Source organism: Calidris pugnax, unplaced genomic scaffold, assembly GCF_001431845.1.
Source record: "Calidris pugnax isolate Ruff unplaced genomic scaffold, ASM143184v1 scaffold273, whole genome shotgun sequence".
Lineage (NCBI taxonomy): Eukaryota > Metazoa > Chordata > Aves > Charadriiformes > Scolopacidae > Calidris > Calidris pugnax.
Genome location: NW_015094508.1, coordinates 5,071,173 through 5,091,594, shown reverse-complemented (window position 1 = coordinate 5,091,594; position 20,422 = coordinate 5,071,173). Strand labels below are relative to the sequence as shown.

The 20,422-nt window shown below is 38.3% G+C and overlaps 2 protein-coding genes across 2 annotated transcripts in view; one reads left to right on the top strand and one right to left on the bottom strand.

The window, feature by feature from the left end:
- The window catches only part of LOC106901829 (betaine--homocysteine S-methyltransferase 1), a 21,316-nt gene extending 21,095 nt beyond the window's left edge, over positions 1–221 (bottom strand). The window contains exon 1 of the mRNA XM_014964843.1: positions 3–221. Within this exon, the coding sequence (XP_014820329.1) occupies positions 3–221 (219 nt within the window). The remainder of the gene's footprint in view (positions 1–2) is intronic.
- Positions 222–1,640: 1,419 nt separating this feature from the next.
- Positions 1,641–20,422, top strand: part of DMGDH (dimethylglycine dehydrogenase) — a 45,718-nt gene continuing 26,936 nt past the window's right edge. Inside the window, exons 1-7 of the mRNA XM_014964842.1 lie at positions 1,641–1,651; positions 1,788–1,953; positions 8,981–9,079; positions 10,374–10,538; positions 10,970–11,174; positions 17,868–18,116; positions 19,280–19,478. Of these exons, the coding sequence (XP_014820328.1) occupies positions 1,641–1,651; positions 1,788–1,953; positions 8,981–9,079; positions 10,374–10,538; positions 10,970–11,174; positions 17,868–18,116; positions 19,280–19,478 (1,094 nt within the window). The remainder of the gene's footprint in view (positions 1,652–1,787; positions 1,954–8,980; positions 9,080–10,373; positions 10,539–10,969; positions 11,175–17,867; positions 18,117–19,279; positions 19,479–20,422) is intronic.

Below are 20,422 nucleotides of genomic sequence, written 5' to 3'. Positions count from 1 at the left end.
GCGGTGGGGCGCTGGTGGGGGAGCCGGTGAGGGTGGCGGCTGTCGGCCCCTGGCCTCCGCGCCGCCTGCGGGAGCGACCCCCGAGGGTAAGGCTGCCCGGCGGGGGCGGTGAGGGGAAGGGGGCGAGGAGAACGCGGGTCCTTCTGCCGGCCTGCGGGGCTCCGACGGCTGCCGGACGGGGTGGGCGGCCCGCCGAGGTGCGGGCAGGGGGTGCAGTGCATCCCCCCAACCTCCCCCCCGCACCTGCGCCCCGCATTTCCGCGGCCAAGGGCAGGCGCATCCCGGGGTGAGTGTAGGGGCATCCCTCATCCCTCCCGTTGTCTCGGGGGCCGTGTCGGCGAGCAAAGAAAATGAGCTGCTTCAACGGGCAGGAGCAGACATCTGGGTGAAGCGTGTGGCGGGGAGGAAGGTAACCTCCGGGTTCTCACCCGCCTCCTGGGTTTGGAAGAAAAGGTTTGGAAAGATCTGACAGCCAGGGGAGGAAATCTCAAATTCATGGCATGAAATAAGCCAGAGAAAAGCCCCCACGCTTGACCTGGGTTACAGCGTGCCTCAAAATTCAGTAGAGGAGCTGGTGTCAGTGTCTCACATCTGGCTGTTAAACAGCTTACGGTTAACTTGCAAAAATTAATACGTAATCTCAAAAAAGAACACGTGCAAGTGTGCGGTGCGCCAGACGCAGAAAACCTGTGGTGTCCAGTGCTCCCATCTGTGTTACTTCTCATTCATTGCCACAGAGCGAATAAGCATGGTGCATATTCCCCCTGCATTTGCAGTTAAAATGTCTTGCTATTTTATCAGGTTTCCATTTGTAAGGCATAAAACTCGTAGCCTTGATTTCTGAGTGGAGGATAGGTGGGAGACTAGTTACACATTACAAAGCCTTTTGCCAGAGAACTTGCAAAAGCGAATGTACAAGGAGGGGCGGAGATAAAGCTGAGTGTTGATTAACTGTCCTGAAGGGAAAGAGTACCGTAGTTTCATGGCAGTCTGTGCCTCTGATATACTAAGAGGCCCTACTTTGTCTCACATCCCCCCAAAATGGCTATTTTTTTTTGCTTTTTTTTTTTTTTTTAATTGGGCTAAAATTCGAGATATGTCTTGCTGCTTGTCTGTCTGTGGATGGCACAGCAGAGAGGAGGATCAGATGAGATGGAAGAGAATGGGTCTGCCTATGGCAGCAGTTCTGGTTTATACTGGATTGAAGTGGTTGTGAAAATGCAGTGTGGTATAATAGCAGGTGTAACCCATTTACAAAAGCCTGTTTCTATAATGTTTTGACTTCAGCAAAGTAGAACATGTCAAAATAGAACATGAAAATGCTTAATTTCATTGTTCATGAACACATACACTGATGTAGTGTGCTGACATTTGGCTTTAGAAATTTATTAAGGAGCCTTACTAAATAGGCATTTTTAAAAGAGTTTCTCTTTGTGATGCCAATACTGCAGCACTTCTGAAAACTCAGGTTTTGACACTGTCATTTTAGGGGTATAGTTTCTTATATTAGCACATGTTGGAATAAATAACAAAGATTTAAAGTTGTGAGTGGAAGCAAACTTGCCTTTTTTTTTTTTTTTTTTGTGTTACTACTGTTTATGGATATGCCCCTTTTAGAGCATTTACTTTGAAAGAAGATAATGGTGAACAGGTTAGGTGTCTCTAGACTCCCAAGCAAGCACCAAGTAATATTATGATTGGAGCAGTAAACAAAAGACATGGACAAAAGTGCAATTGTCTTTTTGTAACTGTCAGTAATTTATTACTTTTTTTTTTTTTTTCCCCAGGAAAGAAACCTCATCTCCTTCCTTGGGGAAGGACAGAGCAGACACAGTGATCATTGGAGGTGGTTGTGTTGGTGTGAGTCTAGCCTATCACTTGGCTAAGGCTGGCTTGAAAGATGTTGTTCTGCTAGAAAAATCTGAGCTCACTGCAGGATCTACTTGGCATGCAGTAAGAAATGTTTTGTTAATCTCTCAGATTAACAGCTGTTTGTGTATCTAATGGTGAAGGGAGTTTCACTACCTTTATAGTCCCTGGTTTTCTAGAGATTATTTTGGTTATTTTGTACGCACAAACTTTAGCACTGAGTTCTTTATAGATTGTCTGTATAAGTTGTGAAAGTTGATTCGGCTATCCATAGTACCCTTTTCTCATTTGTAAAAATCGGGACATATACTGTATTGTGAAATTACTTGAAGGTAACTGTTATTATTATTATTATTATACATTTTTGGCAGTTAACTGGATTTAGACTTTAAACTTTATTTTAACTTGGACTTTTTAAATTTAAGGTTTTATTTCTAAGGCAATCTAAAATTGACATTGCAGACTTTATGATTTGAAGTGGTTGCACTGGCAAGCATAAACCTGAAAAGTGAAAATTGGCATTATTGTACTGTAATTAGTTTTTATATATGTGCCATCCTGAAAAGGAGGTGATCAAGAAGCAGTATTGCTGTCCAGTTCTTAGACAATATCACTGTCCCAGAAACTGATTCTTATTAGAGACAAGAGCTTTCTTGCCTGCTACTACTGACATTGCACAAAATCTCAGAGGAGCAAAGCTAACAACTGTACACTGCGTTTTTTTTAAGACTGAGTGTTTGCCTGTGCTATAAGGGGAAGAACTAAAAAGTCATATATGTAATAATGACAGGGTGGGGACAAGACCTGTAGTAATCCTAATCATAGGGACATACTGGTGCCCAGCATGCGTGTTTGTAATTAGGTATTTTCTGTGTCAATGTCTGGAGTAGGTAGTGTAATGACATGAAATAAAGTTTGTCACAATAATAGATGCTTTTTCCATTCATTTCCAGCTACACTTAACTGAAATTGGGAGAATGTTACCCCTCCATGTAGCAGTCCAAAGGAGTAAAAGCCCAAGAGTTTGCTGTCTCTTGAAGTACTCTGTTAATACAGTAGAACATTTATGCAATACTTATAAGTATAGTATCTGAGTGCCTTTTAGGCACAAATTAAGGAGGGTAACTGAGATGGATTATATTTTCCCATACCACTCTCAAGGGAGGAAGTCTGAAGTTTGAAATACTTCATCTTAGTGCAGATATTTTTCGTGTTTGGGGCCTTATGAGAGAACAACAGTAAAAACTGAAATTTAAAAAAAAATCACTGCATGAAATGTATAAACAGGTTTATACCTCATTTTACTTGCTTTTCAACAAACAAAGCAAAAGATTGCATGGAGTTAGGATAAACAAAATTCAGCTATTACATCTTTTTTAGACAGAATCATACCACAGCGAACAGAGCAACACCATGCAAAGTGTCAGATCACGTGTGTTGAATCGTAACTATGAAATACTCAGAGAAATACTTTGACTTAAGTACATGGGTGCATGAGTGAGGCATGGACTAAATTCTGTTTACCCAATGCATATACAAAACAATACGTGTATAATAAATTAATTAAAATCCCCTCATTGAATAAGACACAAATGGGGGTTGTTACTGAATGTTTTCTTTATTCTTCTTGTTATACTCGCTCACTCTTGCTTATTGCTCATAACTATGTAAAAGCAACCTCTCCTTCAGTATTTTTGTCCCCACTTCTCAGTGGAAGCGGCCATGGAGCACTGAATGAAGAATTCTGTTTCAAAGGTAGGGAGGGACCAGGAGCATAGCAGAGAAGATGCCTGCACTGCCACTGTTGAGAGGGCAGTCTTGTGGCACCTGTTGCAACAGAATTTGTTGTGATTAACACAGCAAGACAGTTATGGGACAGGGTAAACTGGACACCTATTAGGTAGAGTACATGGTATACTGTCTCTTTTCATTGAACTCAGAGTGCTGTGTCTGAAGATGAAAAAGTTGATGACAAGTCTGTTGCAGAAGATGAGAAATATCAAAACTGACTATGAGTTCTTTGTTCTACTAGGTACTGTGCGTTCATCAGTGGCTTCCTCACTGTGATGCTGTACTAGATACAGACAAAAATTACTCATGTAGTTAGCATGTGAAATGTTGTGTAGTATAATGCCTGCACCCAGAAATGCTGAAAGCCTGGTTCAGATGTTGCTGTACTATGGCACATTTACCCTCTTGTATAGTCCATTAAGTCCTGCCAGAGCTCAGGATCGTGTTTGGTATAAATCATATTCCTGCTAGTATTGCTGCCAAAACTTTCTTACACTTCTCAGATCTGAGCTAAATATGGCTGACTTTCATATGTGTTATTTAAACAGCACAGAGAGTGTACATATTTTTATATTTCCGGTAATAAGGAGATACAAGTAACACAGCAAGTGCTGCTCATTTTTATACCTATCTAACCATGACAAAGTAGTGGTTACTACATGTGTGTAAATTAGGTCAAAGCTTAGGCTTCAAGAACTCTTGAAGTTGTACTATTCTGCAGGTCAGATCATTTGCAACCTCACCGAAACGCTAGGGGCTGAACAAGACATATATAACTCACTCAGCAAATTGACTTTTTGTGTTGTTACTTTTTTAAAAGGTGTTTTCTAAGAAAATGTTTAACCTATCATTCTGTCATGTGAAACTTCTTCTTGCAACATGCAATTGATCTTGCTGCTGGCAGTTAATCAAGCACAGCCACGACAAATAAAATCTTGTTACAACTTGTCAAACTTGCGAAAAGAGAGAACAGAGGGTATAACACTGTTAATACCATTTTCCTCCAGAATGCTAATCTAGTAATGGCATTAATATAAAATCTGAAACAGATTGGAATAGAACAAAACTGGTACATAAGCATTTTAACATATACAAATGTCAACTATTAAAATGCTTTAGTGTGTCAATTCTCATACCAAAGTGGTCATTCTTAAAATTATTTTCCCAGATCATATTCATCGACAATAACAAAATCTGTCTTGCAAAAATAGAGCAAAACCTAGAGCAAATCTCCTTCAAATACAGGAATGGTTCACTCTGAAACTCAGGAAAAAAAGTAGTCACATTGGGAGGCCAGCTGGGCCAGATCAGGGGCTCTTGACTCAGTTCTGGAGTGAAAACACAGTACATAAGAGGTAGCAGGAAAAGACTACAAAGAGGCAATTTAGAAAAAGTCCCTGTGCAATTGAAGGGGATGTTTGGAAAGCCAAAGCTCAACTAGAGTCAAAACTTGTAAGGAACATTAAAGGCAACAAAAAGAGTTTCTACTGCTGCATTAGTAGTAAAAGGCTGAATAAGGAAAATACAGGACTGTTGCTGAATGAGATGGGTAATTTAGTCACAGTGTACACTGATAAGGCTGAAGGACTCAATGCCTTCTTCACCTGAGTTTTCACTGAGAAGGTTTCTCAGGCCTCTGGACTCTTAGCAGGGTTCAAGGAGAAGAGGAACTACCCGCAGTTGATGGAGAACTTGACTCTTGTGCATACATTGGAATAGATGGGCTGCATCCAAGGATGCTGCTGATGGCATTGCAAGGCCGCAGATATATCACCTTTGAAAGACTGTGGAGAAGCCCAGCATTTGGAGAAAGGCATATGTATGCATCTTTAGAAAAAAGCCAAAGGGATGAGCAGAAGAGCTAAAGGTCAGCTAGCCATACTTCTGTTCTTGGGAGATCATGTAGTGAGTCTCAGATCTGGGCCCATAAAGGAGAAAAAAGGTGACAAAACAGTCAGCATAGATTTGCTAAATGTAAATCAAGCCTGACCAAACCTGATTGCATTCTATGATAAAATGACTAAGTTTATAGACAAGGAGAGAGTAGTTGATATCACTTATCTAGATTTTAGCAAGACTTTATAAACAGTCTCCCATAATATTCAATGTATTCAACTGAAGTTGATATGGTCTGTATGGCTGGACAACTAAATACTTAGACGACTGTTTCATAGGTTGGGCTCGGGGGTAGTTGTTAATGGGTCATACTCTACCTAAAGCCTAGAAATAAGTGGAATGTCACAGTGATCTGTTCCGGGACCCATCCTGTTTAACATCTTTATCGATGATCTGAAGTAGGCGATGAAGTACCTGCTCATCAAACGTGGAGTTGACACCGAACTGAGAGGACCGGTCAATGCACTCAAGGATGGGGCTGCCATGCTAGATCTAGACAAGCTGGAAGGATGGAAAGACAGGAACTTTATGAAATTTAACAAGGAAAAATGTAAAGTTCCATACTTGGCCAGGGAATTAGTGCAGTCTCTTGTCCTTGGAGATTTTAAACCCAGGTTGGAGAAAATCTTGAGCAAGCTGGTCTGATCCCACAGCTGACATTACTTTGAGTATGAGGTTTGACAGAGACCTTGTGAGGTCCCATTCAATCTGTTGGTTTTATTCTCACTATTTTGTGATTCTATGATCTTAATTTTTACATAGTCCAGTCAAGTTATAGTTGGCTCCCAATTGGACTCCTGAAATAGAAACATTTTTCATCTGAAGCTAAAAAGCACAAAATATTTAAAATTCTTTTCTTCACTTTAAAATGTCAGAGGGAAAAGTTTTGATTTAATTCCTGCAATTAAATGCTCTTGTATGTTAATATGGTTTTATAGCTACATTTGCACTTGCAAGTGATTTGTGGTTCATTTGGCTCAAAATTTCTTTACTAACAGTGACCACTAACATTGAATTTCCCTACATCTCGAAAATATATTACTACATTTGGAAAAATAACAGAAAACCAGAAAATGTTTACATAAATAACAGAAGACAGTAAAAATAATATGAGATGACAAAATTTGCAGGTACAAGTAAATTGTTAATTACTTATAGGTTATTGTACATGGCTAGGAAGTGTAAGCACTTCAGTGCCTAATTTATTTCTTCATTCTGTATACACAGAAAAAAGGCCCTTAGGACTTATTTTTTGAGAATCAAGCAAGTTTTAGTTACAAATTCTGCAGTGAAACAGCCCTGGGTTTTAGTCTGATGTGAATAAAATAAATGTGTTCATAACAACATAAAAGCACACATATCAAATAAGATTAAAAATGCATTTAGTCGAATACCCAGTCTCCAGCAGTGTCCAGTAAGAAGATGATCCGATATGATAATAAGAAAAGGATAACCAGTATTTTTCCAGACTGTTAATTTAGCCCAGAGACTTTCTGAATCCATGAAAGCATTCCTGCTTTGTGCTCACTGTAGCCCTTAATAGATTTATCTCCCTCTTACAGATTTGTGTGATCACTTTTTATACTCAGATTGTTGAGGTAATGAACAACACCAAACATACTTAGAGAACTAGAGCCAAATCTATGAATAAAATACAGGCACAACTGAAAAATATAATACTGGTAAATGATTTTGCACTTTTTTCCATTGGTTTGTTTTGGCATTTCAGTCATATGATATACTATGGTATCTTACATAAACTTTAAGATACCAGAAACATAAAATCCTCACAAAGAAAGGTAGGAAAAACTTTTAACACTGTGGCTAGCATAAAGACATGCAGCCATAAATGTCAGGCAGTTATCATACTCTTGCTCTGAAAACACTGAGGACCTGTCATCTCTGGCAGTGAGTATGATTTATGGGTTTTCACAGAAGTGATAATTGAGTGTAAGCTATTTACTAAGAGCAACTCGAAGTTAATTGTTTCGAGGAAAAAGATCCAGTCTTCAATGTGAAGCTGCACAAAGCAAGATGGGTCAGAAAAGGCCGTTGTTTAAAAAAAAAAATGAGGATTTGTTACCTAATTCGTGCAATATATGTTGATATTAATTATTGACAAATGTAATGTTTAATAGGTTCTTAGCATAATTAAATTTGTTTGAACTAAAATACGTCTTTAAAGACCACCAAGTCTTGCTTTTGTTATTTGTATGTATAGTTATTCCAGTAGCTTTAAAAGTTAAAGCCTTAAATTATGTAGCACATAACAGAGCCAACAAGTTAAAATCACGAGTGGTTAATTAATATGCATACTTAGAAGGAAAGTGTCAGAACTCTACTATATGTGTTACTTTTCACTTTTATGTTTCCAGCTTCTTTTTTTTTTCTCAGAATGGCTGTGAATGCAAAGGTGGAGTGTGGTATCTAGGTCCCTTAGTTGAAGCAACCTTAATCTAGGAATAAACTCTATTTTAGTTAGCAAAATATGATATATATGTATGTATGAACAAAATTTGAATCAGTGTAGTTACTTATCTTGAAAACCTAAGGTAATTTTGCATTTCTGTTGTCTCACTTGGAAGAAGGGTTTTAGTGAGGTGTCAAATTCAGGAGATACAAAGACATATGCTTAACTTAAGTAATACTTTAATTCTGCACTTTTTAAGCACTAAATATCTGCCATCATTAATGTCATTAGACCAATGTAACTGTCTCTATTGTAGGCAGGCGAACAGTTTCCTCAAAATATAGAAGAGGCTGTAGTAACTTGATTTGACTTTTGCATGAACCCAAAAGGGCTTTACAGTTTTTACCAAGTCAGACTTGGTAAAATGATGTACAAAATACACATGTATTTTAACTTCTTATCCTACTTCTGAGATCCAGCAATTGCTCTCTAACTGCTACATAAGACAACTGTCAAGAATTTTGACTTCCACCCCATGTCGTTCACACCCCAGGAAAGTAATAACCCGTTATGATCTTGTCTTTGTGAAGGTTTGGTTTCTATCCCATCTCCATTTGCAAGAGGAAAAAGATCCTACTACAGGACATTTAGAGGTTATCAGTCAATGTAGTTGATCAGGAATGGAGTTGTGACTCCCTTCCAAAATATTTGAAACAGACAACTGAATAATTTAAGGAAGAAAGGAAATCATAGGAGAGAACAACTGCCACAGTATCATTGGTTGACAAATTTGATGAGAAAAGACAGGTGGAAAAACACATGTGCAGAGAACAAGAATGCCATGAGTAGGGAAAGGATTTTATTTTTAATTTTGTAGCAGTTGGCTCTCTCTATGTGTTGTTTTTCTTTACAGTATCTTGACAGTTCCTTTTTGAATGACAGTTGGAAGAAGAGAAAGAAAACACTGTATTTCTAATCATATCTCTGTGTTGTTGTTCCTATTTCTTATTTGAGGCTGGTTTAACTACTTATTTTCATCCTGGAATAAACCTGAAGAAAATCCACTATTACAGCATCAAACTCTATGAAAAGCTGGAAGAAGAGACTGGACAGGTAATCTTAACCTTTTAAGTATTAATTCAGATCAACAGTAGTCTTACTAATAGTCTTACCAAAAAAACTGACAAGTTGTATATGTGTTAATGACTATCATAAGGTTCCCTTTTATTGAAATGCATCCTTCTGCCTACATATATATTAAGTTTAAGAAAATGGTTTTCATAAAACATCTCAGAATCTCAGGAGACTGAAAATCTACAACTTCAGCTTGGTGTAGGAGTTAAAATAGCATCAGGGACCTGGAATGAACGGATGGATTATGATACATTCCTGCTTTAAACATGTCTACTTAAAAATTCACATGATATGATGCTGCCCGTACTTGAGAAGATCACTGCAATTCTTCCCACCCCTTTCAGAGTTGTGTTTTTATTTAGTGACTTAAGGAATGGGTATGCAGAGAAACACAGGAGTCATCTTTTTTATCTGGCATCACTGAGCCATATAGATTTCATTTACTAAACTCATGCTTGTTTCAGACTGCAGTGAAAATTACATGATCCTCACTGTACTCATCTACAAACTTGATAATTGTATTTCTTCTTTGTACTGCTCACCTAGATAAGATACTACAGCAGATTGTCATTGTGAGTTCCGCTAGAAGGCTTACTCAGCCGTATTAATGTCCTGTGAGGTAACATAGAAAAGGTGAAGTAAATAGTGTATACCAGAAAGTGAGCATTCAGTGTCCAGCTATATAAGGATTTCTACGTTATTAAAAAGACAAAAAGGGTGGGTGGTTAATCATTCTGTCAATAAAGGTCAGTTAAATATATTTTACAGCAACTCAGTAGAAAATTATGCCGGTATTTGCCTATGATATTGATATAAGACTTTGATATAAACTTTTATATATTTATTTTTGAGATGTATCTGATTCTATTTTTCAAAGTGTATGAATGCACAAGTTCCAATATTCATCAAATCTTAATAAAAACAATTGTATCATTACATTCTATAAAAGCTTTTTAGAACTGTTTTGCAGATAGCATGTATTAATCCAGGAAGTTAATTTGGTAACTTTTCTGAAAAATTTATTTTCTTTAGGAATTTACATTTAAGTCCTATTCCTTCAAGAGCACCAAAGTTATTTGAATCTCTTTTCAGTAATGTCAGTGGCAAACTTAGTGTAGACTTCCCATAGCATAGGAACTTGCTTTTAGGGAGACAAGTAAGTATTCTTTCACTTTTGCTCAAAATTGCAGAACTCCTGTAGACTTCCCATAGCATAGGAGCATATATTTACGGAGTCACATAAAGGTTCATTTACTTTTGCTTTTTGTTTTAGGCTGTGGGGTTTCATCAGCCTGGCAGCATCAGAATTGCTTCAACCCCTACTAGAGTGGATGAATTCAAATACCAAATGACTCGTAATGGTTGGCACTCAACAGAGCAGTACCTAATCACGCCTGAGAAAGTCCAAGAGTTATTTCCCTTATTAAAAATGGATAAGGTAATGAACCTTATTTTATGAAAAATAACTTCCATTGCAATTAAATATTGGTCTATCAGATATGAAGACATAAGGTCTGTTTCCTTTATATGAATTGTACAAAAAAAATTCCTGTTTTTCAATGACAAAAGATGCATTAGAAACTCAAATCAGATTCACATGCACTTTAGTGCACACTGTATGTCAGTGTGCATACTATTAATTGTAATATATATAATATTATAATATTGAAGCATTGCAACTTTTGATTGCATTGGAGAACTGAGCAGATTTACTTCCTTAGACAATTGATAAGTTGGATAGCTGTAGTTATTGTATGTTTTGAAAGTTTGTATTGATTTGACTTACTAGAAATAAAGAATTTTTATAGAATTGTTTAATTTTGATAGATTTTAATTTATTTCATTTTGTGGGATTTTACCTCCACTTAGGTTTTAGCCGGCCTGTACAACCCTGGAGATGGTCATATTGATCCCTATTCTCTCACTATGGCCTTGGCTGCAGGAGCCAGAAAATATGGTGCTCAAATAAATTATCCTGTCCAAGTGACTAATTTGAAATCCCGATCAGATGGGACATGGGAAGTTGAAACTCCACTTGGAATAATTCAAGCAAAGAGAATTGTGAATACTGCAGGTAGGATTTAACATAAACATTTGAATACTCTTCAGGTTTACAAACTAGCTGACATGGAGCGTCTGTACTGAATTGTGTGAATTACAGGAATAAGTAATAGATGTTTTTGAACATTCACTCAGTTTGTGGTGAAATGTACTTCGCACATACTATTCTACAGTATTGTGAAAATTTAGCTCTTATGTTAATTGTCCTTGACTAGGCATTCAAAATATTTCTTTCTGGCTTGTCTCCAGCAGATACTAGTCAGACTGTCTTGTTAGATTTTAGTAGCACACGAGATCTTTTCTGGTCTACAGTAAGTTGTGTATAAGTGAGGCTACTGTCTATGGATATTGCTTTCTAAAATCTTATGAAGGATACTTAGGAAGGGAGATGGGATGTACAAATGAAGTAGAAATGTCTTCACTGTTTTTTCAGAGACTGAGGATTTGCAGCGGGTAAGATAACCCTGCCTATTTCAGTATTATCTTTCTCTGAGATTTAACTCTATCCCCATATCCTTGAAACAGAAGATTTTTGTTGCCCTTTGAGTAGTATTTTAAACATGCACTTGGCTTAACAATACATTTTTTCATGTAATAAAAATTTCCTAACTCAAATGAGCTGGTATTTACATACGCAATTTTTATTTTTCATTGTGTTAAAGAGGCCAAACTGATGTTTCTGCTTCAAAGAGCTGTTCATCAAGAGTCTTTTGGACTTGTCTTTGTTTCCCTAAATGAGTTGATAATTCTAAAGACCTGTATTCTATCTAAACTTCACTTATTTTTATGCTGCTTTATACAAGTTATAGAAAAATATATTATTGGTGAAACTGTTGGCACCTCCTATATGAAGTGTGCCTTCTGCTTCCTAGTAGAGGAGTTTCTGTTTTCAGTTGTTTGAAAACATGCTGAATATTTACCATTTGGATTACATTTTTGCAGACTCTGTCTGTCTTAAACTGAATCATATTTGCATTTTTAAGGCATGAGTCTTTCACACATCCCATTGGTGAATACTCAGGCTTGAGCAGGAAGCTGTGATGGATCAAGAGGACTTTTTCTTCTAGTTCAGATGGGCCAAGTGAGTTGAGAGCAAGGATATTTAAGCAAGTCTTTATAATTCCTTTCTATATTTGGGCAGTGGAAAAGAAAAAAGCATCTATTTCTAGTGCAAAGCAGATAAAATGAAGAAGTTGAGTGAGAAGGAACTCTTGTTGGTGGGTAGAATAATGATGGCTGACAACTGGAATTATGAGTGAGTTGGACTGGAAGGGGAATAGACAAGGAGAGTGAAATGCATGGAAAAGGTTTCTGAAGGTGGTTGGGAGCACTGGCAGCAGGTGGAACACTTATGTGCTAGAGGACTTGCTGAATAAGAAAGCTCAAACTGGGAGGGACTGCAGGGATGGCAACAGTAGGGATGACACCATGGAGAGGGATTGAGAGAACAGATCTGAAATGTTGAAAAGAGATCTGAAGTGAACTGGAGCTGAAGCTTTTTGGACTGAAAGATTAGGAAGAATACTTGAGGAATGGTTGTGTCTGAAACTGAGACTGGAAAACAGGCTGTCTGGGCTGTCTGAGCATGGAAGACTGCCGGAATAGCAAGGGAGAAGTAGATGTGAGTAGACTGGAAGGAAGAGAAGGGGAACAGAATTTCACAAATGGGGGAGACTGGCTTGCACATGGAGACAAAAGAGTAGAAGAAGGATGTAAGGACTGGAATAAGAAGAGCAGAGTTTGAGACAGTGAGCAGGTATGGAACAAGATGGGATGGGGAAGAGAGAAGGTTGGGGTAGAGAGAAACTTAGAGGTAGTGGGATAAAAGGGCCAACCGCTGAGAGGGGGGTGACCTTTCTTTCAGTGTCTGGGATGTAAACAGCCCTGTGTTGGATCATTCCAGGCTTTTAATAAAGTCTGACTGGGAAACCCATTGAAAGTGTGCTTTCTCAAGATATGCCTCCCATATATAGGTGATCACCAGCAATTGCTAAGCTAAATAGCTAAAATAACAGGGATCTGAAAAAGTTCACCTTGAGGTCCTAAGCATGCTCGTGAGTGCCACACTGACATTTTGGAGAGAAAGAGGACAAGAAGACTTCAGTGTGCTTTTTAGAAAACGAACAACCACACAAACAAGGAAACCAAATTAAAAGAGTTTTACTTAGACCACAAAGTCAAGCACTTAGAAGACAAGAGGCATCAATATTTGATTGCCTTTGGACTGTCAGTTTATGACTTTCAGTCATGAATTATGGGATAGCATTCAGTTACAAGATCTCAAGCTGTCTTACTAATAGGATCCTTATGTCATTTGTTAGATGGTATGGATATATTGGTCTGGGAGTGATCCAAGATTAGGGAATGGAAAGGAAGCTATTTTGGCAATCAGACTTCTTATTTAGACCACAAGCTTCTAGGCTCTCATTATTCCTAACTATTGACTTTGCATCATATGGATGAAATATCACAGATGTAGTAATTTCCTTATATTTTTGTAGTGTACATAAGTTTCTTTGGCTTATGTATCAAGTTGACAATAGGCATGGTTTTTAGTAAATGCTTTTCAAAGTTTGCTTGCCAAAATTAGAATGCACCTTTGTGAAATTTTCATGTCTTTTTTTATTATGTAATAAGTTATTACATCAACAGTATATTTGGTTAATTCTCTTGTGTAGTTAACATTTCAGCCAAAATGAACATTTGAAGCACATATTGCTTAACTTTCTGGCTAAGGAAGTGAAATCAATACTGTATAACACATATCTCTTATAAATGTTCTCTCAGCTAACTTTCATTCTTCTCAGCCTTGCCTCATTCCACTACAGATCATGACTGGTGTAATTCAGAGCTCATATTTTAGGTTCATGTTGCAATATGAGCAGAGGAAAATATATCAGAATGCTCTCTACATTCTTTGTCCCCCCTCATCCCCCGACTGACATCTGCTGTGGAACTGGAACAGACTAGTTTCAGCCAATCTTTAGCTGTTCCTTATGTGAGATTTCCATTTGGGAAGAAAGCAGATGCCTAATAAATAATCCCTGACGTGAACTAACTAGGTACTGAGACTGCTGAAGTGATTTGCAGCCTATTTATAATGGAAAGTTTGATTAAAGTCTGCAAAATCATTAATTTAGTTTACACATACAGTATGTTTGTGTGTATATAAGCACACATTTGCAGACACGTACACACTGTATGTACAGCCATTTATATATACATAGTGAGAGAACATTTTTAAAAACAAGAGAAAGATTACATAGTTCAGCAGATATGCTAAGTAATACCATCACTAAATATTTCAGCCTCAGATGTTTGTGATCTCTACAATTTAATCTTCACAAATGTCCTGAAGATATAATTTACGCCTTCATTTATCTCTACTATGTGTGATAGAACTTGACATCTGCTTCCAATTAGAATTTTGTTTCAGAGAACGTATTCTTCCTTTTGCCATTTTGGTGTTTGTAATAGCTTTTGCACATGGTTCAAAAACTTTAAACAAAGAAACTGTAATATTTTACTTTTAGTAAATGTCAGCTATTGATATTCTAAGCAATTAAATAAACACTTATCGTGTGTTTTTTTTTTAGAAGTATAAAATGTAAGATTTGATTTTGAGCAAACCTAAACTATTTCCCTTTAATTCAAAGGCAATTTAAAGGCAGCTGTGTTTGTAATGTACTTCTGCAAACTTAATGGCTAAGAAATTTAATATAATTTTGAAAGAAACAAGTTAAGTTTCGAAGACCTAAAATTAAGTCTACCATTTTTATTTCTTTGAGATGCTTCAGCATACTTGCTCTCTATATTTTCCCACTGATTCTGTTTTAATGAGTTAGCAAAATAGGGAACTTATTAGGAATACATTCCCAGAGCACTATTTCTTTCCCAAATATCTCTTTAAATCCAAACAATTTTGGCAGAAAAACAGTTCATGATATTAGAGGTGGAATTTTCTGCTACTTCACCTTTTTTTCTTGTCCGTTGATCATTAGCTGACCTTACCTTATATAGTTTTCTGTGTAGGTGACATGGAAATGCACAAATCAAAAGAAATTACCTAAAGATTGTTAGGCTCTGCTTAAATCCGCATTTGTACTTGTCATGTGTAATGGAGCAAACCCTTGCAGATGTGCTAGAAATTCAACTTTATTAGAATTTTTTTGTTGGGTTTTTTTGTGGTTTTTGTTTTTGTTTTTGTTTTTTTTGTATAATGGAACATAAATCAGGTTTCAGGAGCCTTAAAGGGTATTTTGGCTCACTCACTGTATGACTATGACATGATCTCCCCTGAGCCAGTTTAACTGACTTAACAAGTGTTCTGTTAGTGCATCTCCTCCAAGTGGTGAGGATGCCACTAAGAAGCAAAAGCCTTACATACAATAAATGCAGAACAACAGATACTGTTTTTCAGTATTTACTGGGCAAGGGCTTTTAATTGAAAAGATCTCTCTGTCATGGCCCTGTGTTTCCTGCTCCTTTGCGTTAGTTGGCTGTCAGCAGCTGTCAAATGAGTCACCACAGAAAACATTTTCCTCGGGAAATCTGCATTTTTAAAAACAGCGAGTGTTAGATCCTGAGGCTGGTTCGCAATATTAAATAAGAGACTAACAGCCCTCCTGGTGTGGGGGAAGGGGCACAAGGCCAGCACAGCCCAACTCAACTTTCCTAATTGCCCTGGCGTTAGGCCATGCCCGGGACAAGAGGATGTATTCCCCAGTTAATGTCAGCGGGCAGCACGGGCCGGCTGCTCCCAGCTGGTCTGGGAGCCAAGTGTAATAACAAGGCTGGCAGGCGAGGGGCCGAGCCAGCAAGGGCTCTGTCCTACAGGGCAGGCCCAGGCCCAGCAGCTGGGGTCAGCCCACCATCCCCATCTCCAGACGAGCATGGGGGCAGGAGGCACAGGCAGGTCCATAGCGATCAAGGCAGGCTGAAGCCAAGCCAGGAGGTTGAGCCACAGGTCAGGAACAGGTCTGGTGACGGTAACCAGGGTCAGGTACCGCCCAGTGATCAACAGGCAGCAGCATAGAGACGAGACTGGGCTGAGGTCAAGCTGGGAAGTAGTCCACGGATCAGGGTCTGGATCAATGAGGTCCATGGCCAGGCACAGGCATGGTTGTGACAGATCTGTGCTGTAAACAGGTACACCTACCATCAATCCAGCTCAGACAGGTTCTGAAGGCTCTGAGTTGACCTGAAATGGGGCTCCTGTGCCCATGGGCAGGGGTGTGGGTCAAGGTCCCAGGTGATGCTGCTCAAGATCATTAATGCCTGTTAGTGCCCTCAGGGACCTGAGAGCTAAATTTTGACCAGATCTTAGATAGTATGGAATTAAAGAGAGAGGTAAGAGCATTTGAGTAAGATGAGTAAGCGGCAAAAAGGAAGAAAAGCTATATGTTAAACTGGGAAACATGAGTGTAATCCCAGGGGAAGGAGCAGCTGTGTTAGGTAGCAAATCTTGCTGGAGATACTTTTCCATAAACATTTTGGAGTCAGATGGTTGCACAGAAGTCAGGCTGACCTGTCTTCTTTTCCTGGGTGCCGTATATCACATAGTCCTTTATTTGGAATGCCCTGCTACCCTTCCCTCCTTTTCCATTTTGCCTTCCCCCAATGCACACTCCCAGACTCCCATGAAACTCCTGCTTCACTAGATTTTCCCCTTTAAAACCCACTTCTCAGACCTGCGCTCCTTGATCTAAAGAGTCAAGAGAGTGGGGCTGAGAGATATTCCAAGCTTCTTGAACCAGCTTCCATCCCGGTCAATTCTATCCTTCTGATTCCCAGATCTGTATGTTCCAACCTCGCAGCAGATGTGAGCCATGATGCAGAGCCCAAACTAATCAGTTTGTCAATTAAGTGGCTTTTACTCCTTGAGTTTTACACCAGTACCTCACCTAGTGAATGTGTCTTACCAGCTTAACCTTATTAGAGAAGAATAAAGTCATCTTTATCTTACGCCTAGTAGTATACATGAAAGACCTTGAGCAGGCTTCAGGGGCAAGGAAATTGTTGCTTGCATTTTCTTGTCACGGTCTGTATCAGAACTTTAAACTGGGCAACTATGGGAGAGCAGCTGACCACTGACTGATACAAACATCATAATGAATTGATTGCTATGTGAGAGACATGCTAGTAATATGAGTCACACAATAAATGTGAAAGAGGAGAGAAACTTAAATTCTCAAGGTTAGCTGGCTGAAAGTACTGCCTTGCTGTATCGGGGTGTTAGGGCTTGACTACTGTCTTGGGAAAGCATACTACCTCATTTTTGATAGTAAGAGGCTAGGTTAACGTCTGTGGTGTGAGCTGATTTATTCTGATGTTTAAGTGTCTCTGACTTTGCTAAGACTGCACTGCAGGTTTACTTTACTGAAATAAACCATGGGGTTTGTGGGACTGTTAATTAAATTCTCTTCTGAACCTTTAGAAGCCTAGTTTATATTTTACTGATTATATTTTTTAAATATCTGTATACTAAAATAATATATGGAAGTATACTTAGGAACAAGGACATGCAATTATGGAGTGAAAATTATGCTGGATAATATGAAAAATAATTTGAAAATTAAAAGTATGCAAAAAAATTTCTTTGTCACCTTCCATAAAATGCAGTGCTTCCTACATATGTTTTACTGTTTTTTCCCATTCACTGAAATTAGTGCTTGAATATTTCTGTTTTGGTTTTGGTCTTCTCTAGGCTTCTGGGCCCGTGAGATAGGCAAGATGATTGGCCTGCAGCACCCTCTTATACCTGTTCATCATCAGTATGTTGTGACATCAACTATCCCTGAAGTGAAAGCCCTAAAAACAGAATTGCCTGTCATTCGTGACTTAGAAGGATCATACTATCTAAGGCAAGAAAGGGATGGTCTTTTATTTGGTCCATATGAAAGTGAGGAGAAGATGAAGCTGCAGGAATCATGGGTAACAGATGGGGTCCCACCAGGTAATGAAGGACATTAAATCTTTAAACTTGATAAGCACTGTCACAGATTTTAATGTGTATAAATCCCAGCCTGTCATGCTGCCCTATGCAATGGAAAACGGAAGATATTTGCAATGCATGATTGTAGTGCAGAAACGTTTTTCCAAAGATTAGTTATAACTCTAATGAGAAGACTGAATAGAAATGTAACATAAAAAAGCCAAATTTAAATAGGCAAAAAATACACATCTACAGCACGGTCTTACCCCAGTCTCTGAACAGGCACCTGTGTATTGTGATTAGATACAGCCCCCAAATCTGTGTTTTGTAGCCTTTGGCAACTGAATAGGGAATTTTCTAAGTTATAGTTCTCTCCATATTGACAGGGGTTCTGGATTTTTGCTGTTCCCCCAGAGATAATGTGGTTGTCAAACAAGAACACAGGTATAGCAAAGGAATGTCTTAGACAAAATTTTATGCTTAGATGCAAATCCAAGAAAGCCGTAGATTTGTGCAGAATTTTTGTACAAAAAAAAAATCCTATGTCATACTGCTGCTTATTAAAAAAAAAAAAGTTGCTGTGTTATATATAGGCTCCAGCTTTCCATTTGCATCTAGACAGAAAGTTATATTAAGTCAACAGTGTTGCTGTTTTAAATAACCAACACACTGTTGGGTTTTGGTTTGCACTGCCATAGCTTCCCAAACATATTTTTTCCAATATCATCACTCTACACAGTGATGTTCAATAATGCTTAGAGGTTAGACCGAAGGGTGAAATATATCCGGGAACTCACTAAACACTATGATAAGCATAAGCTGACACAGACAGTGTCTTTCTTTTCCTCCCCAAATTGTTGGCATATTGAGAGAAATAAGTGGGTCTTATTAACATAGAAGGAGTTTTTTGTGTTTCTCCACTTCCTTTCTACTTCATTGTTGAATTTGCATGACCTTAGGGTTAAACAAATATGTATAAAGGACAGTATAACTGCAGTGACAATAAACTTGATCCTGCAGGTAACTAGGGTTTTATGTTCGCCATTTTTCTTGTGCAGGATAGCAAAGGCTGTAAGATACTCACTGATTAATAATTTTTATATATGTAGACTGCATAACTGTATTTAAAATGTACATATTTTCAGTGTAATTAAGTATTTAATAAGAGTCAAATATTTGTGCAGGTTTTGGAAAAGAACTATTTGAGTCTGATTTAGACAGAATAATGGAGCATATTGAGGCTGCTATGGAAATGGTCCCTGTTCTGAAAAAAGCAGACATTGTAAACACAATTGCGGGTCCTATCACCTATTCTCCAGACATTCTTCCCATGGTGGGACCACATCAGGGTGTCAGAAATTACTGGGTAGCTATTGGTTTCGGGTGAGTAAATTCTTCGTGACAACTTTTGTCTGTCATATTTTTTAAATGGTAGTCAGCTCAAGCTTTACACATATCTGTGGGTTTGGGAGTTGTTTTGCACATATTTTATGTGAAATGTAATTGGAAATAGTCTTAATTGCTACTACCTACCAAATAGAGGCACATCCTTCTCTCATACTTCTTGATAATTCTTACTATTTTTTCGGTTTGTTTCCTTCTTTTATTCTGGAGACCAATATCTGTGACACTTTATGAAGCAGGAAGAAACGGATAGTACTTGGTATTGTCTGTGCAGCAAGTTAAAGCCATAAATTGCTGGGGTTTATAATAGACTTTCCAGTTCACTTTATGTATTGCTTTGAATCCCATTGTGTTCAACTGTTGTTTGGTATATGACAAACAGTGACTGGTGTCACTGAAGTTGGACAAGAATGAGTGGTACCAGAAGAACTTTTAACAGGAAGCATTAACTTTTGGGTAAAGACTTGAAGGCATACTAAGTAGAAGGCATTGCCAGCATACTGGGTAACTGGCTGCTCTAGGGATACCAGCACAGAATTGGTTCTGACTGTTGAAGGTTGAGCTGAAAAATTGTGCTGCTGTGTGTTGCAGGAAAACAAATTAAGAGGGCAGCGTGACAATAGGAGTGAGTGTTTTACTGGGGTCATTCTCCTGCCCATTATAATATTTTTTTCAAATGTGATTTACATCTTATATACACTCGCCCCTCTGAAGTCAGCGCTGAAACCCCTACTGACTTCTCTTTAGTTGTCTTAATTTGACCATTCATTCAAGATGGATAGAATGAACTGAATACAATTCCAGGCACATGTTATTGAACACATTCTGTTTACACTGTTTTTCCAATTGCCTAACTTGCTGTTCAAAATCCAGCTCAGCTTTTTCCAGTTTTCTTCAGTCCAAACCAAACAAACCCTCAGATC